General features: G+C 55.2%; 1 protein-coding gene and 1 long non-coding RNA gene across 4 annotated transcripts; one reads left to right on the plus strand and one right to left on the minus strand.

The window, feature by feature from the left end:
- Nucleotides 1-595: 595 nt before the first annotated feature.
- On the plus strand, nt 596-19,131 carry GCK (glucokinase). Its single transcript, XM_090051015.1, has 10 exons — nt 596-1,165; nt 7,326-7,488; nt 9,788-9,942; nt 11,148-11,267; nt 11,690-11,785; nt 12,055-12,154; nt 16,080-16,263; nt 17,581-17,736; nt 18,288-18,521; nt 18,977-19,131. The coding sequence occupies exons 1-10, from the start codon at nt 1,121-1,123 to the stop codon at nt 19,119-19,121; spliced, it is 1,398 nt and encodes a 465-aa protein (XP_089907141.1). The 5' UTR covers nt 596-1,120; the 3' UTR covers nt 19,122-19,131.
- Nucleotides 1,098-21,574, minus strand: LOC149862123 (uncharacterized). 3 transcript variants are annotated; one of them, XR_016442887.1, is made up of 7 exons: nt 21,276-21,574; nt 16,777-16,844; nt 16,042-16,261; nt 9,434-9,604; nt 7,306-7,418; nt 4,479-4,661; nt 1,098-1,622 (listed from the first exon to the last, which is right to left on the minus strand). It is a non-coding gene; the product is annotated as an uncharacterized LOC149862123 (long non-coding RNA). The 3 variants fall into 3 exon arrangements; XR_016442886.1 differs by lacking the exon at nt 1,098-1,622 and having other exon boundaries at nt 3,143-4,661; XR_016442888.1 differs by lacking the exon at nt 1,098-1,622 and having other exon boundaries at nt 3,143-4,661; nt 7,302-7,418.
- Between the last annotated feature and the right edge of the window lie 353 nt (nt 21,575-21,927).

Raw genomic sequence — 21,927 nt, forward strand, 5'->3', positions numbered from 1 at the left:
CTTCCGTGGTGAGCATGCTCACAGGATCCTCAGGCCATCACCCAAGCAGCCCTGTGAATTAGATTAAACTTCCTGGGGGCTGCAACCATTTATATTGTACTGTGGGCCCTGGATGGGTTGGATCCAAAAATAAGATAATTGGGGCAGCTTGCTTCAGGAACCCACAGCTGCAGATTAGCTGGTCTTCTGATCTTCTCAACTTCTCCCATTGGGAGGAAGAGCCTGCAGAGAGGCAGAACTATGTCCACTGCCATGTCAGGTTTGCCCTTGCCTCTGTCCAGCTAGCCCCCTCCTGCTCTTTGTTAACCTTTGTCATTTGGAAACGGGTTTCTCTGCCCCAATGCCGTCGCCTTGGGAGCAGAACAGGTTGGCCAGTCCTACCCTGGAGTGGTTGCCGCAGTAACGTGGAGATAAAGTGGTTGTTATGACAATCCCAATGAAGACTGATGGCTCAGGTAGTGGCCTTCCACATGGCAGCGCTAATGGGCCAGCCGGGAGGGGTCCAGGTGAGGCAAGACAGCAACAGGACTTCCCTGGTTGTCCCAGTAACATGGGGCTCATCTCCAGACTCTGGGAAGCAGCTTGGGAGCAAGAGACGGGAAAACTGTCTGTAAGGGAGAAAGTCAACAAACAACACAGCTGGTTTGGGAAAGGCATGGGCGCGGGAAGGAGGCAGCAAGCAGGTGTGTGAAGTCAAGTGTCCCTGCTCCATTGCCTGGGAGGAACAGAGAAGAATCCCTCTTGGCACCGAGGGACTCGTTACTTTGCTTCCAAAAAGATGCCGGGCAGCCAGGTGGATCTCCGTGTCATGGACATCCCTCCTCTCCATCCTGCCAAGTGAAGCCCAGAGCCAGGGAGAAACTGAGGCTACAAGGGTCTGGGACCAGGGGGAACTCAGGGAAAGGAGGAGACGCACAAGACGGGGATTTTCTTGGGGGGAAACGAACGCTCCAGAGACTGTGGAGGACTCACAGGCACAGCCAGAGACGCCATCTTCTGCGACGCAGCTCCTCAAGGCTGAGAGGTGGAAATATTTCCGGGGCGAGGCCACAGCTCCCTGTGGGGCTGCGTGTTTGGACTCTGCGTGACGGACTGGCCTCCAGCCCACCTGCCTGCCCCAATGCTGGATCACAGAGCCAGGATGAACAGCTCCAAAAGGGAGAAGGTAACTTCCCACCCCCCACCCTTGAAGGTTTCTTTTCCCTGCTTGCTCTGCATTTGTCACTGACCTCTGTGGGCATCGTGACAGGCTGTGGCCTTGGAGGGGGGTGTGTTCATGCTGCATTGGTCCCTGGGCCAGTGCCCCTTTGAGACCTTTGTTTTAAGCTGCTTCCAAGTCCTGTTCCTGGACTGCCTGTATCTGTCCCTGGACAGTCCCACAGTCCTAGGGATCCCAAATCCAAGGCTGCTTAGGAGGCATTGGGCTTTCATACTCACCCAAGGCAGCAGGTGTTTGGGGTTAGAAGCCCATGCTGTGCTCTGTTGTGCTGTGATGGATGAAACTGGAGGGCAAGTTGGGGGAGACATAGCTGCTTGGGCTTGCATCATGCACCCACACCCAAGGCTGTGGACCATTGCCTTGTCTTCTGCCTGGCCCCTTGGCTTTGGCACCCTCTTCACGGCTGAGGGCAAAGGGACAGGTGTGTATGTCTGGGCAGGGAGCTGCAGAAAGAAGCCTTGCCTGCTTGTCATGTGCTGGACCTCTTCCCCACCCCCACTCCCCAAATCTGGAAAGCAAAGGAGAGACCCACCTCAGGCAGAAGTGAGCCACAGCCTCAGGGAAACTTGCTTGTGCTCTCTACATAGGAATTGATGCTGAGGGGAAGGGGAGGGCCTGGGGAGGGCAGGGATGGGGCATAGGTGTTTGGGGGGAGGGGGAGCGTGGCCTGGGTGGCATGTCACTGAGGTGGTGACTGGGAAGAAAGGCCACAGCTTGGCAGCTGTTCTCTCTGCAAGCTTGGACCGGGCGTAGCTTGCTGGAGCTGGACTGTGCAGCTCCGGGCTGCCCTGCGCCCAGGGGATAGGGGTGTGTGGGCACCCAGGAATCATCTAGACCTTGGGTGGGTGGAAACCCATAGGTACCGAGCTGCACTGGAGGGCTGGTATGTTTGCTTGGGACTCAGCCATTTGTCTGCACTCTGCCTAAGATGTCCCTTGATCCAGCCGGGATTTCCAGCCTGGCACATAACAGTCGGAGCTGGGTAGCAGGGGAGGAGGAGGCACCTGCTGTGTCCCTGCTTGGACAGCAGTGCCTCCCACAGTGTCTCCTCAGAGGCAGGTGGCCTCATTAGGGCAAGAAGCCTGGCACCGCCCTGGGGGCTCCTGGGTTAGGCTGCATCCCTGCTCTGCGCTCAGAGAGCCCAGGCGGGGAAGGCGCCTGCCTGGCTGTAGCCAGCTTTCTCCCCACAGTCGCAGGGAGCAGAGTGGGCAGGGCCGGGGCCCAGGCACTCGCCTCTAGTGTGATCTTTTAAATATTAACCCAGCGGCCAGTGGCTGGCAGGGGCAGACCCAGCCCCACAGGGACCAGGTCCCAAGCGATTCATAGCATAGGATCTGTCCTCTCCTGGAAGCACAGGGCTGGCTTCTCCCAAATTTCTGCTCCCTCCTTTGTGCTGACCAGGGCCTTAGTTGGTCTGGGGTATCCATACAGCCCCCCTGAGCTGGCTGAAACAGGCATCAGTTCATGCATATCCCCCCTGGAAGGATCTTCAGGATCCATCTGCAGGAAGGCTGAGCACTGCTGATCCCTGCAGTGTCTCACTGCTTCTTCTTAGAGTTAGAGCAGCACCCTCTTCCTCCAGCCCCAGGACACTGAAAGCCTTCCCCACCCACCACACTGAGGAGCTCCCAAGGGAAGAGGAGTCAGTTCCTCCCTGCCCTGCTACTTCCCTGCAGCTGGCAGGGCCTGGTTCCTCTTCCAGGCTGGTGTAGGTCAGGCCTTGAACCTGGCAGCCTTATATGAGGCATGAAAAGAGAGTCAGGCCATTGCTTTTATTCCCATCACCCTTTTCCCTGTGATGGTCACAGCTCCACACCAGCCAGCAAGGAACTCCCAGGCCCCCCAGCACTAACCCCGGGCATCACAGGCAGCTGCATTGCAGCACCCCATTCATAAATGTTCCCGCTGTCTATCCCAGTGTGCTCCACTGAAAGTGAAAGTGAGGATGCTACAGGGCTCGTGTGTGGTCCTGGCTGGGAGGTGCACAGCCCATTTGATTAGCCAAGTGGTTTAAAGAGAGTCCCGTACCTTTTTGTGAGCCTTTTGGCACATATGAAATCCCCCACATATGACAACCAGCCTTGGGTGAGGATATCTGGGGCAGCTTCAGGATAATGGGGAGGTTTTAGGAGATTCCCCAGGCCAAATGTTGTCGTCTGTTTGCTGCAGGGCTGATCTGTTGGCTCTGGGATTTGTATCAGTTTCTGGCTGAGCTGACTTTGCTCCCCAGGTCCCAGCCTGCTCCAACCCAGCAAAGGTGTGAGGGGAAGGAGGCTGCAGGGACTGGAGTTCACTGCTATGAAGACCTGAGCACCTGAGTGCTTAGCTTCTGCTCCATTGGCTCCACATTGGGCCGTAGCTGTGGGACTGTGGGCCCCTGTCTTAGCTGGGCATAATTGGGATCAGCCTCAGAGTGTGAGCGGGATGGATCCCATTCAGAGAAGGGATGTTCCCTAATCTCTTCCTGGCCAGAGTGCACATCCAGGCTGCCTCTTCTGCTCCCTATTACCAGAGGCATGTGGCAGAGGTGCCACCCCAGTATGGGGTCCAGGCTCAGGATGCCTAAGGCAGTCAGCCTTACACCCGACGTGCCTCTGCAGCCCAGCTCCTTGGCCAGGCTCCCCTCCCAGCTGCAGCAACACCCATCTTCCAGAGGCAACTTCAGCAATCCACCAATCTACACCCTGCTCCCTGACATGGCGTAGCAGGGTGGGACTGACTGGGCTCTCCATACCTTCTTCTTGACCAGCATAGGGTCCTTACTGCCCAGAGCAGGATGGTCTACCAGGTCAATGATCACATGAGACCAAGCTCAAGGTCTCCATGCCAGCTGCAATTTCCCAGGCCCACTGCACCATGGGGCACTAGGAGAAGGGAGCCACAGAGACAGGGCTACCTGGAAAGACTGAATCCTGGACCTACCAGGCTAGGCAGCCTCAGCATTCAGCCTGGTTACGACTGACCTGGCCTGAGAGTCCAGGTCATTCCTCATTTGTGCTGGCAGCAAGTTTTGCTCAGTCCAGTACACCTGTGAAGACCACTGCTTTGCACAGGAGGTAGTGGATGGCATAGCTTAGGGAACACCAAGACTCCAGCCATTAGGACCCCAATAGCAGGAGATGGCAGAGAGGGAGGTGACTGCACTCTTCCAAGGCTGCCATAGCAGAGGCAGAGGCAGACTTCACCCTGGAGGGCAGGACAGGTGATCATGGAGTATTTGGCAGCAAGGCAGATTGAGAACAACCCTCAGGAGACCCACCTATAAGAACTGCAGGAGAATGGACTCTGGACCCCAAGAAGGTGGTGGTAGTTCCTTTGCAAGAGGGCTCTGGGCAGAGGCTGGAGGGGTATCCATGTGGACTGTATGTCCTGCCTCTGTGCAGGGGGCTGGAGTGGGTGATCCTCCAGGTCCCTTTTGACCCTGGCATTCAAGTAGCCTCATCTGGAATAAAGAACAAAGACATTGTGTTTGATCTGTCCTCTCCTTCCTGATCTCCCTCAGCTTGCTATGTGTGTGTCTGCGTGTGTGCATATAACAACTAGAGGTTCAAGACTCAACCTTCAGTACACGCAACATCTGAGGACATCAGTGTAGACCCCAGCTCCCCCTGGCACGAAGGGAAAAGTACATAGAAGAGAGAAATACCTAGTGCTTTCACCTTGGGGAGGCAGGGCCTGAGAGTCTGCTTGAGCTGAGTGCTGGGGAGATTGAGGAACTATGTGGATTCGAGCATGGTGATGACATGTTCTTGATCAGGAGCCTACAGCCCAACTTTCGTGTCTATACACTGCTTTCAGGTGCCCTCCAATAGTCTGCTCCATCCACAGCATGAGCAAATTGACCTCTCCTCCTAATTACAGGGCCCCAGGCAAGCCCAAGTCACCCCACTTTGTAAGAAGGCTCTGGGGTTCCCGCCAGGCTCTGCGATCAGTGCTGTCCTATAGCACCTCCCTCCTGGGGTGACTCTCAGTTCCTTTGTACTCATCTCCCTCTCTTTGGGAGCTGGGCTGTTTCTCCCTTGAGGTAATACAGTGCAGCTTAGGAATTGGTTACTCTCCTTTTAAACAGCTTGCCACAGTGGGGCTCACAGTGTCCTCTGCTCCAGGAGCCTGCTGTGTGTATGCCTAGCTGGGCTTGCAGGGTCATAGGCATCCCATGGTGCCTCTGGGGTTCCCTCACAGCAGGTTTGTGGTAGCAAGACACGTCTCTGCACGCAGATGACTGTGTTTTGACTCCAACAATTAGCCCTAGACCTGCAGGTTGTCTACATACAACTTTCAGATGGGGCTGATGGTGCGTGCAATGTACAGAAACAGCTGGGGCAGGCCTCGAGGAGATGACGCACCTGTTAGAGAGGCCAGTACCCTTTGGCCAAGCCCAGCTCCCGCCCTGTCCTTGTGCTGTGAGGCAAACAGATCAACCCACAGGGAAGACTGCCCTGTAGGAAGTGCGGGAGAGTGGAACAGTTCCAAACAGAGATGACATGGGATTGTTCGGGTAAATACAGAGCGGTCAGGTGGGTGTGAATCACTGAGCGTATGCCTGGGAGGCAGGCACCTGCAGCTCGGCTCAAACAGAGGGAGGAGTTGAGATTCACAGTGATGAGTTCAGGGGATAAAAGAGTTGGTGAAGGGACAATAGACCAAGCGCTGAACAGCCCCCCTGGGGACGTCCATCTGGCCAGAACCAACAGAAGACACAAATCATGGGGTGGCTCTGCCCCTCGAACCCAAGGGGCCTGCCCCAAGTCCCCTGGTTGGGGAATATCAGCATGAGCTCAGCTGAGAGCCATGGTGGGACTGAGCTGCCAGCCCGGCCTTTTCCCAGCACTGATCTACACTTACTGCAGTGCCCTGAGGACAAGCCACTGGTGTCTTTCTCAGACCATTGATGCCCTACACCAGCCTCTCCTGGGGGCTTGTACTGCCCTGGCACAGAGGGTTCATGTCATTCACAAGGTCCTTCGTGGCATTGGAGTCCCTTCACCCCCCAGCCGAGTCCATGATGCTTTAGCTGGGGGAGCTGCTGTGACTGCCTGGGACCGAGTCACCTGGGAAGATTCATTCTCTCAGGAGAAGTGGGAGGTATAGAGATACTTTAAGTGGGAGCCTAATTTTCTGCAGAGAGGGACTGAGACTCTGGCCTCCCTTGAGATGGCTGCTTCCTCGTCTCCAGCCAAGGTGAGCATCCGTGGGACAGAGATGTGGCTGGGGAATGTCTGGGGGGGCAGGTTGCTGGCTGCGCCCTGCAGAGACAACACAATCCCAAGCAGGGAGTCCAGGTCTGCAGCACCAGCTTCTCAGTGTCATGGCCCTGCTTGTGGCCCCATTCAGAAGGCCTTGGCTTCTCAGGGTGTAAAGAAGCCATTTCCTTAGGATGGGATCTGCAGAAATGCACAACAGCCAGACCCTGCCTTGACTCCAAGAGGGATGACCCTGCCAAAGGCTGTTCAGTCGGCAAGCTGTGCTTTCAACATGCCCCTCAGGATGGAAGCAGACATTTGTGGTGCTGAGAGCCTGTGGCATTAGTGTGAGAGAGTTTATAGTGTCTCCTGTATTAGGCACCTCCTTGCAGTACATGAGAGCCTCAGGCCTGGACAGTGTGAAACCCAGTCCAACTTGCCACACTTACTTGGCTTTCACATCTCTTCCAATGCCAGGAGGGCACAATCCCTGGGTCACACTCATCCAGCTGAGTTCAGCTGGTGTCACAGGCAGCAGTCTGTGCTGCCAGATTCCTGGCTTCCTCTCTGCTCCCTTCAGACATCCATACTGTACAAGAGCAGCAGGACAATGATGTGAACTGCCCAAAAGGGTGGTGGGCCCTGCTTTCCAAGCAGAGGCTGGGTAGGCATCTCTCTGGGATGGATTGGGACCAACACGTCCTGCTTCTGGGTCTCGATGCACAGGAATGGGCCAGTCTTCATGGTGAAGAATGACGTAAGAGGCTGCTCAGCATACCACAGCTTGAGACCAAGGGGTATCCCAGAGGTGAGCCCCTACTCCAGGAATATACTTCCTTGCACCCTCCCCAAGCCCTGGTCTCTGGCTCCTCTGCTCCTGTCCCCTCCAAGGCACTCACTCACTGGTGTCTTTCTGGTTCCAGGTGGAGCAGATCTTGTCCGAGTTCAGGCTGAAGGAGGAAGACCTGAAGAAGGTGATGTACCGCATGCAGAAAGAGATGGACCGGGGCCTCAAGCTGGAGACACACAAGGAAGCCTCTGTGAAAATGCTGCCCACTTACGTACGCTCCACGCCCGAGGGCTCAGGTAATGTGGCAGCCCACTGGCAGGGAAGCCATGGTCTAGGCTCTCACCTCTTGCTGTGTCCCAGGGCTTCCCAGGCTGCCTTCCTCCATTGGAGAGAACCTGGTTCTCCATGTCTTTCCCCTCCAGGTCACTCCATGGACCCCTCCATGGTCACTCCAGGGCAGGGGTGGGGAAAACTGTGACCTGCGGGCCAGATGTGGCCCACCAGACTGTTCTATCTGGCCCGTGGGGCTGCTAAAAATTTAGAAAATTAATATTTACCTGCCACTGGCTGCCTGTCATGTAGGGCCACATGACAGGCTGCCAGTGGCAGGTAAATATTAATTTAGGGCCCGATGGCTTGCCAGAACTCCCAATGGCTTGCCAGAACTCAGTAAGCAGCCCTCCACCCAAAATAATTGCCCAAAATAATTGCCCACCCCTGATCTAGGGTGTCTGGTAGCTTGCTTGCAAACTCTGCTGTCTCGGGTGGCAGCCAGGCCTGACCAGTGCCTGTAGCTCTGGGCAGTCAGCAGGGGCAGATCTGTGCTAGCCTGCTCTGAGCTATGCCCAGCAGCAGATCACTGCCCCCTGCCCCTACAGTACCACTAGCTATGACATTCATCTGCTATGCTATCTCCTCGGTTGCTGTAAAATCCCACGCCTCCAGGCAGCAGAAGGAAGCCTACAACCCATGTGGAGGGAGCTCTGTTGGCATCACACGTGATGCCGGAGCAGTTGGTAGCAAGAATTCAGACCAGAGGGTCAGTTTATTTGCTGAGGTTACAGACCTTGGTCACACTGGGCCCAGCTGGACCCACCAGAGAGAAGTGGCTGGGCCTGGAAAATGGACAATTATAGCAGCAGGGAGAGTCCTGTTTGCAAGCTTGGCTTCCCAAGCAAGACTTCCAAGCTACCATATTTTTTCATACACAACATACAGTTTTCCCTCAAAAGCCAAGCATTGAAAATTGAAGGGTGCATTATATGTGAGAGATATGGCAAGGGCAGTTTTCGCCACTTGCTGGGCAAAAGCGAAAAGTCACATCTGCAGCAATAGAAAGGGAGCAGAGCAATGAGCAGGCTCGGCTTGTTCCCAGCAGACAGCTGTTACCAAGAAAGATTCTTTTTTTCTTCATTTTGCCTTTTGAAAACAAAGTGTGTCTTATATTCCAGGCTGTGCTGTATGTAAGACAATGTGGTATGAACTTCTTCATACAGGGAGGCTCACACGTGACTCAGGAAGGGTAGTAAACACCCAGAGCCAGCCAGAGAAGGGGATTTTTCTCTCTCTGAAAAAAGTTGCCTTTTATTTTTCAAATGACACCACAACTGTGTGGCCAGGAAGCACTTTCTTTTTGTTCTATTACTCAATCACCATTTATTTTTTTTGTAAACATATAGTGAAACTGCATTTGACTGAAACATTTCTGGGGAGAATTCAGCCAACAGATTCTGCTGCTTGGGGTTTTCGGGGATTATTTTCTGGTAAAACATCACAGCTTCTTTTGGGCAGGGAACACCTGGACCTGAAGTTTTCCAGGTTTGTAATGCAGGAATCAAGCCTTTTCTCAGCCTCCAAGCAGAAAGGTTCCAACAGCAATTTTTTAACCATTACCTACAACTGATCACTGCTGTAGTGCCTCAGAGGCTGTTGTGCAGCAGCTGGTGACTAGATGCTGCAGAAACACAGCACAATGATGATTCAATAACTCTTTAAATACTTATGCTCCAGCACATGGCAGACTGGGATTCTGTAGTCTCTTCTTTTTATAAACTTGCATTTGCCAAGAAATGGTTTAGTAGCTCAGTTATAAAGCCCATGGGGCCTAGAGAAAGGGTGGTGGGGCTGGACTGACACCATGGTTAGTAGAGTTATTGATGCCAGGGCCAGAAGAGGTGGGTGTGATCCCCAGGTCTGGCCTCTTGCATCACTCAAGGGATTTCCCAAGTGCAGCCCACTTACCTGTGATTGGACTGGAGATCTTCTAGACAGATGCCCATTCTGGATCTCCAGATCATGGACCCTCTCCCATCTCTGGCTCATTTGACCTGATGCCTGTTCATCTTCCTTGACTGCACGTTCTTAGAGTGTGGCTGACAGAGACATCTGGAATGGCTCTTCTCCACGTGGAAGCTGTGAGAACAGAGCAGAGCTAGCAGGGAAGGGAAGGACTTGTAGCTACTTCAGCCTGTTGATTGCTAACCCCCTTTTCCCAACACTGCGCTGCAGCTTCTCTGCTTCCACCTGCGTGCGGGGATCACGGCTGCTGGCTAAGAGTCCCTTCTGAGCCAGGTCCCATTTCCTCTGGTGTTGCAGAGGTTGGGGACTTCCTCTCCTTGGACCTTGGGGGCACCAACTTCCGGGTGATGCTGGTGAAGGTGGGCGAGGGTGAGGAAGGGCAGTGGAAGGTGAAGACCAAGCATCAGATGTACTCCATCCCAGAGGATGCCATGACTGGGACAGCGGAAATGGTGAGTGCAGATAAAACGGCCAAGAAATCCATCAATAAGACTGGGGCTACCCAGAGCAAAAGGAGGCTGCTTCTGGGTCTTCTTTGCTGCCTTCCCACCTGTCAAAGGTGACCTTTCAGTTTGGAACGAAGCTGAAGCCATGTTGTAGCTATTCATGCTGCCCCTGATATAATTTTGCTTTTCTGCCCTGATTGCATTCATCCTGACCAGCACTCCTATCTGCCCTCTTATTAATACTTCTACTCAGTGGGTGTCTGGGAAGAGGCACTAACAATGTGTGTCATTTGAACAAATGCATGGATGAGCTGTGCTAACCAGGACCTTAGACCTTGTGGGGGATGGAAGAGGATGGAGGTTACTAGCAGGGTTTTTTTCCCCTCCTCACAACCCAGACCTTGCAGGACTCAGCAACCTCATTTTTCTCTTTTGCTACTCATATGGCCTCTTCTCCCAGTCTCCAGGCAGCTGGGTCCACTTGCATCCCAGCCACAGCCCACATCAGTTGCGGTCCCCACCCACGCCATCATATAGACCACCAAGTGCTCTAGGTACTTGCCCAGCTCAGAGCTGTTCACCCTTCCCAGACAACTCTGCTTTACCCTCAGCAAACCCAGAAGTCCTGCTTCCAACCTTGCATGTCCAACAGGAGCCAACGGGGAACAGAGCATGGGGCTTGGGGCTGAGGTCTTCCCTCACTGGCATCAACCACACCTATACCTCCATCTGGGAACAGAGCTGTCCACATGGGCTCAGCAGAGATGAGGTGAAGCCACGTCCAGCTGTGCCAGCACCAGGGCTTGAGGCTGCCATAGCAGTGGATGGGAGCCGAGGCAGGGGTTTTGCAAGCCTGGCTGTTGGGACACGCAGGTTGCGTGGCCTGGAGGAGGAGGAGGGCACCCTCTCGTGGGCGACCACAGCCTCTGCAACACTGCACTAGAGAAATCTCACATAGATGGCATGGTTTTCAATGTACTGTCACCGGAACGGTGGCAGTGTCCAAGGGAAAGGCAGTGCCTGGCCTCTGGAGAGATGAGCCAGTTGCAACAGGCTGGGTGCAGCAGTATGGAGCCAGTGTAGTATGCGCCCCCTGCCCCACAGAGGTGCTGTTGCTGTCTTGGCCCCAGGAGGCACTGGGATTGGGCAAGCTGAAGGTAGGTTCAGTAGCCCAGCAGAGCCTGCATTGAACTCAGCCCTGTCTCCTCCAGCTGTTTGACTACATCTCTGAATGCATCTCTGACTTCTTGGATAAGCACCAGATGAAGCACAAGAAGCTGCCACTAGGTTTCACATTCTCCTTCCCTGTGCGACACGAGGATATCGACAAGGTGAGGTCTTGCCCTGCACCTGACTGGGCGGCTCCTTGGGACAGCACAGGCTGCAGGAGGCTGTAGATGGGGCATGGGGAAGGATTTGGTACAGGGAATGTTTCAGCTGCAACGCCTGGCCCTACCTGGTGCCATGGAGCTGTCGCCAACACCTGCATGTTGCTTTCCAGACCCAGAGCCACCTCCTCATGGGCTGGCATTTTTGTCCAGATGTGAGCCCTCCTTTGATCCCCACCTGCATCCTCTTGCCCTTTCAACTCCAAACCTGGCCCATGCTGGGAGCCCCAACTGCCTGGCAGCAAGGGCCGTGTTGGGAATGCTCCACACACATGCGGATGTCCCAGGACAGATGGCTGTGGTCTCTGCATCTCCCTCTGTTTTGTAGTGCCCTGTCCTAACCCTTCTTCCCTCTGGCCCCACAGGGAATCCTCCTGAATTGGACCAAGGGCTTCAAGGCTTCAGGAGCTGAAGGGAACAATGTTGTGGGGCTCCTGCGAGATGCCATCAAGAGACGAGGGGTGAGGAGGCTTGTAAGGTTCCCTTGAGATGGGTATCACACTGTGGAGCTGCTTGAGGCACAGTGTGCCCATGGGAGGAAGCCTCTAAGATCCATGGAGAGCCTGGTTGCACAGGAGTGTCCGTGGCTACCATGCGTGCATCTGTAGGGCAGCCCCAGCTTTCCCTGGGGTCCCTCCTAGCAGCAAGACCCTACCCCATGACCCACGCCTCTTCTTCCCTGGCCTCTGTCCTGGACATCATGGACTCTCTCTCGTGTCCTTCTCTGCAGGACTTTGAGATGGATGTCGTCGCCATGGTCAATGACACAGTCGCCACTATGATCTCCTGTTACTATGAAGATCACCGCTGTGAGGTTGGCATGATAGTGGGTAAGATTCCTGACCACCTGGACACCCCCTCCAGCACGGGGGCAGGGAGGGCAGCACATCCATCACATGTGGGGAGCCACTTCCTGCCCTTGATTTACTTGTCTTCAACTGACTCCCAGCAGGGCCGTCACAGGGGCTTGGCAGGGTCCTATCAGCAGCTCTGGGCAATGGGAGGCCTCGTCCTGGGAATCAGCTGTGATAGCCATCTGGCAGGCTGGGCAGGGAGGGCTGTGCTATCTTCCTGCTCTGGACTGGTTGGCTGGAAGCTCTGGACTTGCAAGGGCACTGAGATGTCCTGCTGAAGGAATAAAAGCTGGCTCCCGCTGTGTGCGCCCACCTGGAACCCCCCATTGGTGGGGACCAGTGGGTTCATTCCCACCCAGCCATGGTAGGTGTAGATGAGGTGTTGCATCCTCCTCCCCACTGTATCAGAATATCTATGACTAGCATCAGCAGTGATGGAGCCAACTGGGGCTTTCACACTAGCAACACTCAGCCTAGACAAACACTGCTTGCCAGGGACCAGCCTGACTTCCTTTCACTTCATCAGCATCAGAGGTGAGCTTGTCTTGGAGCTGGAGCCAGCAGCACACAGGCCGCTCTATTGGCCAGGTCCCCTCAATGCAGGCGTTCTGAAGTGATGTCACTGTGTTTTCAGAAGTGATGTCAGAAGGACAAGTAATGCAAATTGGTCAGTGCTGTGATGTCACTCCTTAGAGGTGGAGCTTCCCACAGAGGTATCAAGGATGTCGTCTCTATCATCCCCTTATTCAGTGGCCCATGCAGCCCCTTCATCAGCTGTCCACGCAGGGCAGCGGCTCCCACCCTGCAGATGCACAGGACACCTGGGAGGTGGAGGACGGGGATGAAATGAGTGTCGAACATGTTGCAGGCAGTGAGAACAAATCTGATTCCAGATGCAAATCTCTGCTAATGACTGGAGGTGCAATGAGCAGGAGTTCAAAGCTCCTAAATTTCCCCAAGGCCGCGGGGCTCCTGGCAGCCTGCCCTGTGGATGGGAAGTCTCTGCCTGGTGGTGTAGATTGCTGCGTCGACTGGCTTTCCACATCAGCAAGCAAGTCCTGCTGACCCTTGCTCCTGACCTCTCTTGGGTCCGTGTTTGCTTTCCAAGCTCATGGTGCTAAGCAGTCACCTCCTGAGAAGTCCATGCCTGCTAGCTGGGACCCTAGAGAACCTAGAGTCCTCTGCCATGACTTCCACCCCTCCCAGGCAGCCCCTGTTGGTTTTGAGGAGCTGGGGGCATGTTCTCTGGGAAGAGTCTGGCAAGCTCCAAGTCCCTGCAGAGGAGTTTGAGGAGTCTTGACAAACCCCAGCACTGAGTAGGGGAGCTCTGAGCAGGAGGCCTCGGGGCTGGCTGCTGCCATCACAGGAAGGGGGTCTGTCAGGCCCCATGATGTTTGCATGAAGGTTTGCTTCTGTTTGCAAGCTGGAGACATTGGAGCTGGAGTTCTAGATTCAAGCTTTACTGTGCAAATTCAGAGACCTCAACTGATGGAGGTGGCAAACCCAGAGCATCATCAAATGGGTCATAAATGCAACTATTTGTCTCAGGGGCAGTGTCACAGAGCTGAAGCCATAAACTTCCAGGAGCACGGAGAGCTCCTTGGAGCTGTCTAAAGCACAAAGATAAATGCCTATGCTCATTCAATGCCGCTAAGACTCAGGGTCCTTGTTCTAATACTGAGACCTGAAGCAGCAATATTCCAAGGAAAAGCCTACTACACCACAGCCAGGGAAAGGAAAAAGCCATATAAAGCAAAGCTGCTTAAACTGCTGTTCCAAAAGCCACTGATAGCTGTATTTTGCAGCATCCCTTTCCTCTGTGTTTAGGTTCAACTCGAGTTTGGCCCCAGTAATAGTTAGTTAGTTATGGTCATGAAGGCCGTACTACAGGATGGTGGAGATTGTTGCTCTTAGGGGCGGCCCATGATTGAGGCTCCTGGGTGCTATTAGAATATACATCCTCCACGTCCAAGAGCAGCAAGGCCTAGGGGAGTTGTGGACTCTCCATCACTGGAGGGTTCAGGAAGAGGTTGGATAGCCACTGGTCAGGGATGATCTAGGTGTAGTAATGCCTATTTTCTATCATAGGTAATTCCCAGATTTCTGTGCTTTTCTGGTTGTCTCCCACCCTCCCATTCTGCTACACGTCTCAGGATGTTTTTAAGCCTTCCTCAGAGGCCCTGGGTGCTGGCTGCAGCCAAGACTGGGGATGGCGATTGGGCTGTGCCAGTGCTCCCGCTGGGACTAAAGCTGGATGGTCCTGGCTAGAGGGTCTTGCCATCTGCTTAGGGTCAAGGCAATGCTGCATTGAGGGTAAGGAAGGAATTTTACCCCCTGGTCACACTGGTATGGTCTTGGGGTGTGGGGTGGAGTGCTTTGCCTTCTTCTGTAGCTGGGGTTGTGGCAGGACATTGGCTGTGGTCTCCCTGCTTTACCTGTGGCAGGTTTGGGTGTGGGATCTGTGTTGTGTCAGGATTTCCTGAAGAGTTTAAATTATGACTTGTCTGGGATGGTTTGGATGGGATGATCCTGCCTCAGGCAGGGGTTGGACTGGATGTGACTTCTGGAGGTCCCTTCCAGCCCCACTTCTCTATGATTTCTATGAAGATAAAGCTATTGGGATCCTCATGGATTTCTGGGAGAGACATTCCCGTGGCCTTCACAGGCAAGGCGTCATAACAAATGGAGCATGCTGCTGGCAAGAAAGAGCTCAGCCCTTCCAGAGAGAAGGAAGCGACTGGAAAATGGGTCAGAGCGTCCGTGACGTACTAGTTGGGTTCCCCCCGCATTGGACAGCTGCTGCTGGAAAACAGCGCGTGTGTGTGCCCGCTGATCCATGTGATGCTAATACGGCACCGAACTGCTGAGGTGGCAGCTCCTAGAAGCAACAAGTCTCTCCATATTAAATGCAAGCCACGCGCCAGGGCTGGCCTGGGCAGACCGACTGTGCTCTCTGGGGTGACCTGAATCTGTTGTTTGGGTGATAAACAGTGCAGTGCATAGGCCAGAGCCTGGGTGCAACTGCTGAGTGCACCCTCTGGAGATGAGATGGCTGAGCGGGGAACGAGGCACTGGGCCCTGTGTGCTTGGGCACCTTTAAGAGGATCTGAGTTCTGCCCACACCACTGATTAGGGATGCCATTGAGGTCTGAGCCAGGCATGACTCTCATCTCCATCACCACGGTGTCCTGCAGCCTGCACCCTGGCTGCCCACTCTGTGCAGCTTGCTTCTCCAGCATGGCACAACCCTCTATCCCAAGGTCCCTTATGGGGCCCTTCTAGGACTCAGTCAGTGGGCAACTTGCCTCTCCTTTTGGGCAGAGATGGGAAGTGGGGTACAGAGGGGCCAGATGTCTGGAAACCGGGTGTTATGGGATGGTTATGGGTGTGACCTGGAGTTCCAAGTGAATTCCAAACGTGTGTCAGGACAGGGGTGCCTAACTCATGGCACAAGTGCCAGGAGTGACACTAGCAGCCTCTGTGTGCGGCACATTGCTGACTGGGGACTGGACAGCCAGTAGAGCAGTAGATAGAGCAGGGAGCAGAAAGCAACCGATGGGGCAGGGGACACAGGGAAGGGAGCAGGAAGTAAATCAGGCAGAGAAAGGGCATGGGAGTGGCATTTGGGGGAAGGTACAGGGCTAATTTATCATATGCTTCTCCCCCCTCTTCCGCCTCCTGGTGTGAGGAGGCGTCACCAGCTGCCTGGAAGCCGAGCCATGCTCCCACAGGCAGGTAGATACTCTGTGGAGGTTGACTAGACGGGTTCAGAGTCCAGATCAGTGACTTGATGGTCAGCCCTCAGTCCCAGGGTAGACACAGACACCCTCTACAGAGCTTGGCTTCCCCTGCACCCCCCTTACCCAGCGTGACTAACACAATCTCTCTTTTCCTCCGGCAGGGACGGGCTGCAACGCCTGCTACATGGAAGAGATGCACAACGTGGAGCTGGTGGAGGGCGACGAGGGCCGGATGTGTGTGAACACGGAGTGGGGCGCCTTTGGGGCCTCGGGGGAGCTGGATGAGTTCCTCCTGGAGTACGACCGCGTGGTGGATGAGACTTCACTTAACCCCGGTCAGCAGCTGTAAGGAATACGACAGATACAGTTCACCTCACTGCTTGCTGCTTTCGGGTCGCGCGTCCCTGTGCTGTGGGGGCCATCGCTCTGCCTCCTGTCAGTGGGAGCTCAGAGGGGCTCTCTCCCTGCCCCCTTACCACTCCCTCTTTCTCCTGCCCCAAAGCTGAGGGCCTGAGCCAGGGGGTGACTGGCTAACGCACTGCCAGTGTTTGCTGCCCAGAAAATGTGCAGAGCCCAGCAAAGAGCGAAAGAGGTTGTTTTGCTGGTGCTCACACAAAATTAGCCTCTATTATCAGGCCATTAATCTCCGGGGAGAGCAGCCTCAGCTGGATGGCTCCATCACACACACCGTAAGTGCCCCAGCAAACGCTCGCCTGCGTGCATAGCCCCCACCATGTAGCACGCTCCCGTGTACATCCAAACGCACATGTGCTCACCCCACCACGCACATCCACAGGCACTGAAACGTGGGCCTTCTACACACTCAGAAACTAGCTGGTCCACACCCTCTGCACTTACCTGTGTGCTCTCGTGAGAAGCTCTGGACTTCCTGACAAAGTAGTGAGGCCAACAAGGCTGGGGTGCCTCTACGATGGAATGAGATAAGGTTATAGGATAAGAGGATTGTGGTTCCTGCAGTAGGATCTGGGCATGCTGAACTGTGGTGTGGTGTCTGCACAAAGGGGTGGAAAGGAAACTCACCCTCCATGGTGCTTGCTTGCATGCCTAGAGGTCTCATAATCCCAAAAGGCTCTAAGGTTAGGGGTCATGAATGCCGCTGTTCCTCAGTCATCTCTGCCTAGTGCTTATCCAGCCCCTAGTTGAAAATCAAGAATGAGGGAGACCTCCATCCCTCTCCTGGGCAGTCTGCACCCCAGCCTGTCCCAGCAGTGAGGAAGTTTTTCCTGAGACCTAATCCACCTCTATTCTGTGGCAGTGTCCAGCCACTGTGTTGTGTTTTGGTCTCTGGGACAAGGGAGACTAGATGCTCTTCCTCTTCATGATGGCAGCCTTTCAAATATCAGGAGACTGCTATCATATCCCCAGGCCATCTTGTCTTCTCCAAGGACACATGCCTAGTTCAGTGCTTCCATGGCTGGCTCCAGATGGAGTGAAGATACAACCAGGTCTCCGTAGAGTGCAGGGTTGGGTCCAACACAGCACTGCTCAGCACAGCTGGTGAGACTGTCAGGAGAGCCCTGGAGAAGCAGCACTGCTGTTCTAGGCAGTGGAAGGCAGACGGGTGTGTTGGCATGGGTGGTGGGCAAGTGTGCCTGGGAGCCCGTCCTCACTACCCTGACTGCTGCCCTTGTTCCTGCCCAGCTACGAGAAGATCATTGGCGGGAAGTACATGGGGGAGATTGTGCGGCTGGTGTTGCTTAAGCTGGTCAATGAGAACCTGCTCTTCAATGGGGAGGCCTCGGAGAAGCTGAAGACCAGGGGCGCCTTTGAGAGCCGCTTTGTCTCACAGATTGAGAGGTACAGGGGGCTCCACTGCTGCCGCCTTGCACCCAGATAGCCTGCTGACACCCCAGGGCAGGTTGGGGAGGGGTCTTGGACTTCCCCAGAGGTAGGAGAACTGATGGGGTAGAGGGGACAACACAGGCCTGGGCAACACTCAGGCTCTCGTCTCCCCACATTACCACCCTATGCCTTGAAGCTGGTAGGCCATGCTCTGGGCTGGCACTCGGGTGGTCTGGGCTCTGTCTCCAGAGCTATCTGACCTCTCTGCACCTCAGGACATATCTGATTAAGCCTCTAATCAATTAGTGATGAAAAATGACAAGAAGACAACTCATCTCCTGGGTAAAGCACTAGGAGGTCCATGGGGAACAGATGGGTCCTTGCTGGGGATTCATTAGCAGGAAGGAGGGGACTGGGGTCAACCATGGGGATGACTCCTGCACCCCTCCTTGGGTTTTCGTCACTGGCTCCTGACTCTCTCCCTGCTCCCTGCCACTGTCATGGCATCGAGGGACCTTGTTCCATGGCAAGGGCCCCTGACTGGCTCTCTCCCTCCCCGGCCCTAGCGACTGTGGGGACCGCAAGCAGATCTACAACATCCTGACGGCTTTCGAGCTGCTGCCCACAGTCACGGACTGTGACATCGTGCGTATGGCGTGTGAAAGTGTCTCCACACGAGCCGCCCAGATGTGCTCAGCAGGGCTGGCTGGTGTCATCAACCGCATGCGTGAGAGCCGAAGCCAGGACATGCTCAAGATTACTGTGGGGATTGATGGCTCTGTCTACAAGCTCCACCCCAGGTGAGACCACATGAGGGGCTTGGGAGGGACAGACAGCCCCCCATAGCACCCTTTTTAGTTTATGCGCCATCTCCTTGGCTCCTTCCATGCTTCTGCAGCTGTTGGTCTCAGAGCAGAGGGTTTCCAGACAGCAAACTGCAGCAAGCTGATAGAGTGCAAACCCTAAGCTGTAAGAGCAGGGGGGCCAGGGGTCAAGCTGCCCAAGGGGGAGGGGGAGTGCCCTTCAGTTGGATGGGCGTCAGTCTGGAACAGCACAACTTGCCTCTGTGGGCCGGGGTTGAGCTAGTTGACCCTCGCAGTCTCTTCCAGCCCTGTGGGATTATTGTTGGGCCCCATCTTCCCCAGGAGATATTTGGAAGCATGGAGCATCTCCCAGCTGCTCCAGATGGTAGCCAGCAGTGGGAGAGCTGGTGAGGCCACTGGACCTAACTCCCTCCTTCTCCATCTCTCTCCAGCTTCAAGGACCGGTTTCACGCGGCTGTCCGGCAGCTCACGCCTGGCTGTGACATCACTTTCATCCAGTCGGAGGAGGGCAGTGGCCGGGGGGCTGCCCTCATTTCAGCCGCAGCATGCAAAATGGCTTGCATGATTGGCCATTGAGGGGGTGAGCGGCGATTGACCTAAGGACTATGGCAGCAGAGGCCACGCCTGGGACATGGCTCCCTCTTGAAATCTTTAGAGCACTGCCCAGAGCGGAGAGACAACGAGGGGAGGTACCCAGTGGGAAGGAGGAGAAGCCTTTTCCAGCCCAGCATATCCACCCGCCTCCAGCCTGCTCTGCATCATGCGCTCACCACACTAGGTTCAGCCTCTCCCCTCGCTGCCCCTATTCCCTCCTTTGCTGCAACCAGGCCAGGCTTACGCCATAACTGTGGAGATATCCTCCTGCTGTTGGTTTGTGGGGCACAGCAGGAGCAGAGCTTCACCTAACCACCCTCTTCTGATTGGCTCAGTGCAAGAAAAGGATCCATCAGACATGGCCAATCAGCCTGAACGGCGGTCGCAGATCCAGCTTCTCTCAGCCAATCAGGGGCCTGGGCCTCTGTTTATCTTGGGTATGAATGACCACCTCTCTTGAGTTGGTTGGAGTCAGGATGGGGCCAGGCAGGGAATGGTCCCCTGTGCCTCTGAACCTGAGGCAGGAAGCATGGCTCCTCCCTGACCCCTTGCCCTCACAGGGCCCTCTCGCCCAGCTGTTGCCTGACCCCCCAGGAAGGGACCGTGCCTGCTTGGAGAGGTGCCTTTTGCCCACCCCCTCCTTGACCTACTGCCCTTTTGTGCCCACAGCTGCCCCCTTCCCAGCCTCAGGTATGCCCAGGAATCTAGCTCTGGGTCTTCCCTTCTTCTGCATGCGCCAGTGTGCAGAGCCCTTGGCTGGCACAGGATGTGGGGGGGCTGGCACTGGCACTGCCCACAACAGCTGGAAGAAGACCCAGGGCCTTGATTTTGATGCATGCCTGGGAGGGATTGTGTGAGGGCAGGGAGACCCCAGCCCCCTGAGGGCGGCAGGCAGGGCCCATGCCCCACAGTAGAATCCCAGGGCTTTGGCAAGGAAGGATGTAGGGTAGCATTACCCCCGGCTGTCTGTTCTCTCCCTGGGCTTCCCGTCTGGCCTGGCTCTGGGTGAGCCTGCTTCAATCTGGAGCAAGAATATAGCAGGCATCCTGGCTCCCTCCAAGTTAACCCCCAGTTGCTCCCGGGGGGAGCTGTGTCTGTTAGGGTCCTCCACCCCAGGTAAACCCAGCCATCCAAAGCCTGTCCTCTGCCCAGTGTTAGACACACTCAGACATCCCTTCCATGCTCCCTGCTGCAGGAAGGGGTTTTCCAGGCTAATACCTCCAAGCCACAGGTCCAGTGCTGCTGCTGTTACAGAGCCACATGCAAATGTCCTCTGCCATCCTCCATCTATGCGTGGCATGCCAACATGCCCAGAATCTAGGCCCACACAGTACCTCCGACACGCATTGCAAACAGCTCGTCTGAGATCCTCCCTGGCGTGCATGCATCCCCTGCACCACGCCACACAGCTCAGGGGCACACACTCACACACATGTACATACACAGACACACCCGTGTGCCACTCTTATCTGTGCATGCCCACACCCACACTCTGCCCGTGACACTTCAGCTGGACACACAGGGCTTCCAATTCATTGTAAGTACGAATAAAACGGGCCTCAGGCTCAGCTGCTTGCTAGGCACAATATTGGGTCCACAGGCACCTGATTAGATTTAGTTTTGCCATGGAACTCATGCCTCAGCCACCCACAGCATGGCATCCTGCCGGCACCTGATGTGCTCCCTGGGACAGGGAGAGTCAGCGGATGCTACCATGGACCTAAAAAAGATGGGATAGCCATTCCTGGCCCTGACGTTGACTCCACATGAGGTTTCAGGTGAGCTCCTTCCTCTTCTGCTCTCTGCATAACCCTGCTAGCAAGCAAAGGTTCTGTCTCCCTTGGCCTGAAGGGCCTGAAGGATGCTCAGGCGCTGAGGATGGACTTGGAGCCTGGGTCTTGCGGTTAGCAGGAGGGCAGGAGCATTCCAGCTGACAGGGGCAGCTGATTTAAAGGAAGGCTGAGGAGACCTGGGGTGCTTGGCCCCAGGACCCCACTGTCTCCCTTCTTGCTAAGAAGTGACCCCCTCCCTGCCAAGCAAATAACTTGTGAATCTCAAGGGAATTGTGCTGCACAGTGGAGGAGACTGCAGTGTTGTTATCTGTGCCCTCGTGACAATGCAGCACCCCAGGCTTACCTGGCTGAGTCTTCTTGAGAAGGCCGCGGGATGCAGGGAGCTGCTGGCAGCAGTGTTGTGGGGTGTGAGGCACCCGTCCGTGGTCCAGGCTGAGCCCTGCAGCGTGTCCTGCTGCTGCTGGGGCCTTGTCCCCAGGGCACAGCTGCTAACAGTCTCGGGGCACAGGAAACGGCTCTCCCTGCATAATAAGAGGTGCCTGAGCAGGCTTCCCACTGAGAGAGTCCAGCACCAGGCTTGCAGAAAGGATGAGGCTCTCCAGGTCTCTGAAGAAGGCAGGTGGAGAGGTGGGATGCCACGGCATGTGCTGACATGATATAATAAACCTGATTCACAACATGAACCGTGTGCTGTCTTGTGTTTCATAGTGACAGCTTTTTCTAATAAAATGTTTTTAATATTAAAAAAAAAAAAAAAAAAAAAAAAGTCTTGTCAGATGTGCGTCAGTGCCGTGGCGTGTGATGTATCCTCCTGACACTTACCAGGGAAGATAAGAGGGGCTGAACGACTCCTGCCTGGCACCAGCCCTCAGAGCCCCTGTGCCACCCAGCAGCCTCTAAGCCCTGCTGCTACCCCCAAGCCACCCACTGAGCCCCCAGAGCCAGCCTTACATGGCCTGTGCATGTCCCCAGCACTGGGCTACCTATGCCCAGGC

The sequence above is a fragment of the Crocodylus siamensis genome, chromosome 6 (genome assembly GCF_052110815.1).
Source record: "Crocodylus siamensis isolate JL-2025a chromosome 6, ASM5211081v1, whole genome shotgun sequence".
Classification (NCBI taxonomy): Eukaryota; Metazoa; Chordata; order Crocodylia; family Crocodylidae; genus Crocodylus; species Crocodylus siamensis.

Coding starts and splice junctions, on each gene's coding strand:
- GCK (XM_090051015.1), top strand. CDS start 1,121: ATGCTGGATCACAGAGCCAGGATGAACAGCTCCAAAAGGGAGAAG. Junction 16,264..17,580: donor CTTAACCCCGGTCAGCAGCT/GTAAGGAATACG, acceptor GTTCCTGCCCAG/CTACGAGAAGATCATTGGCG. Junction 17,737..18,287: donor TTTGTCTCACAGATTGAGAG/GTACAGGGGGCT, acceptor CCCCGGCCCTAG/CGACTGTGGGGACCGCAAGC.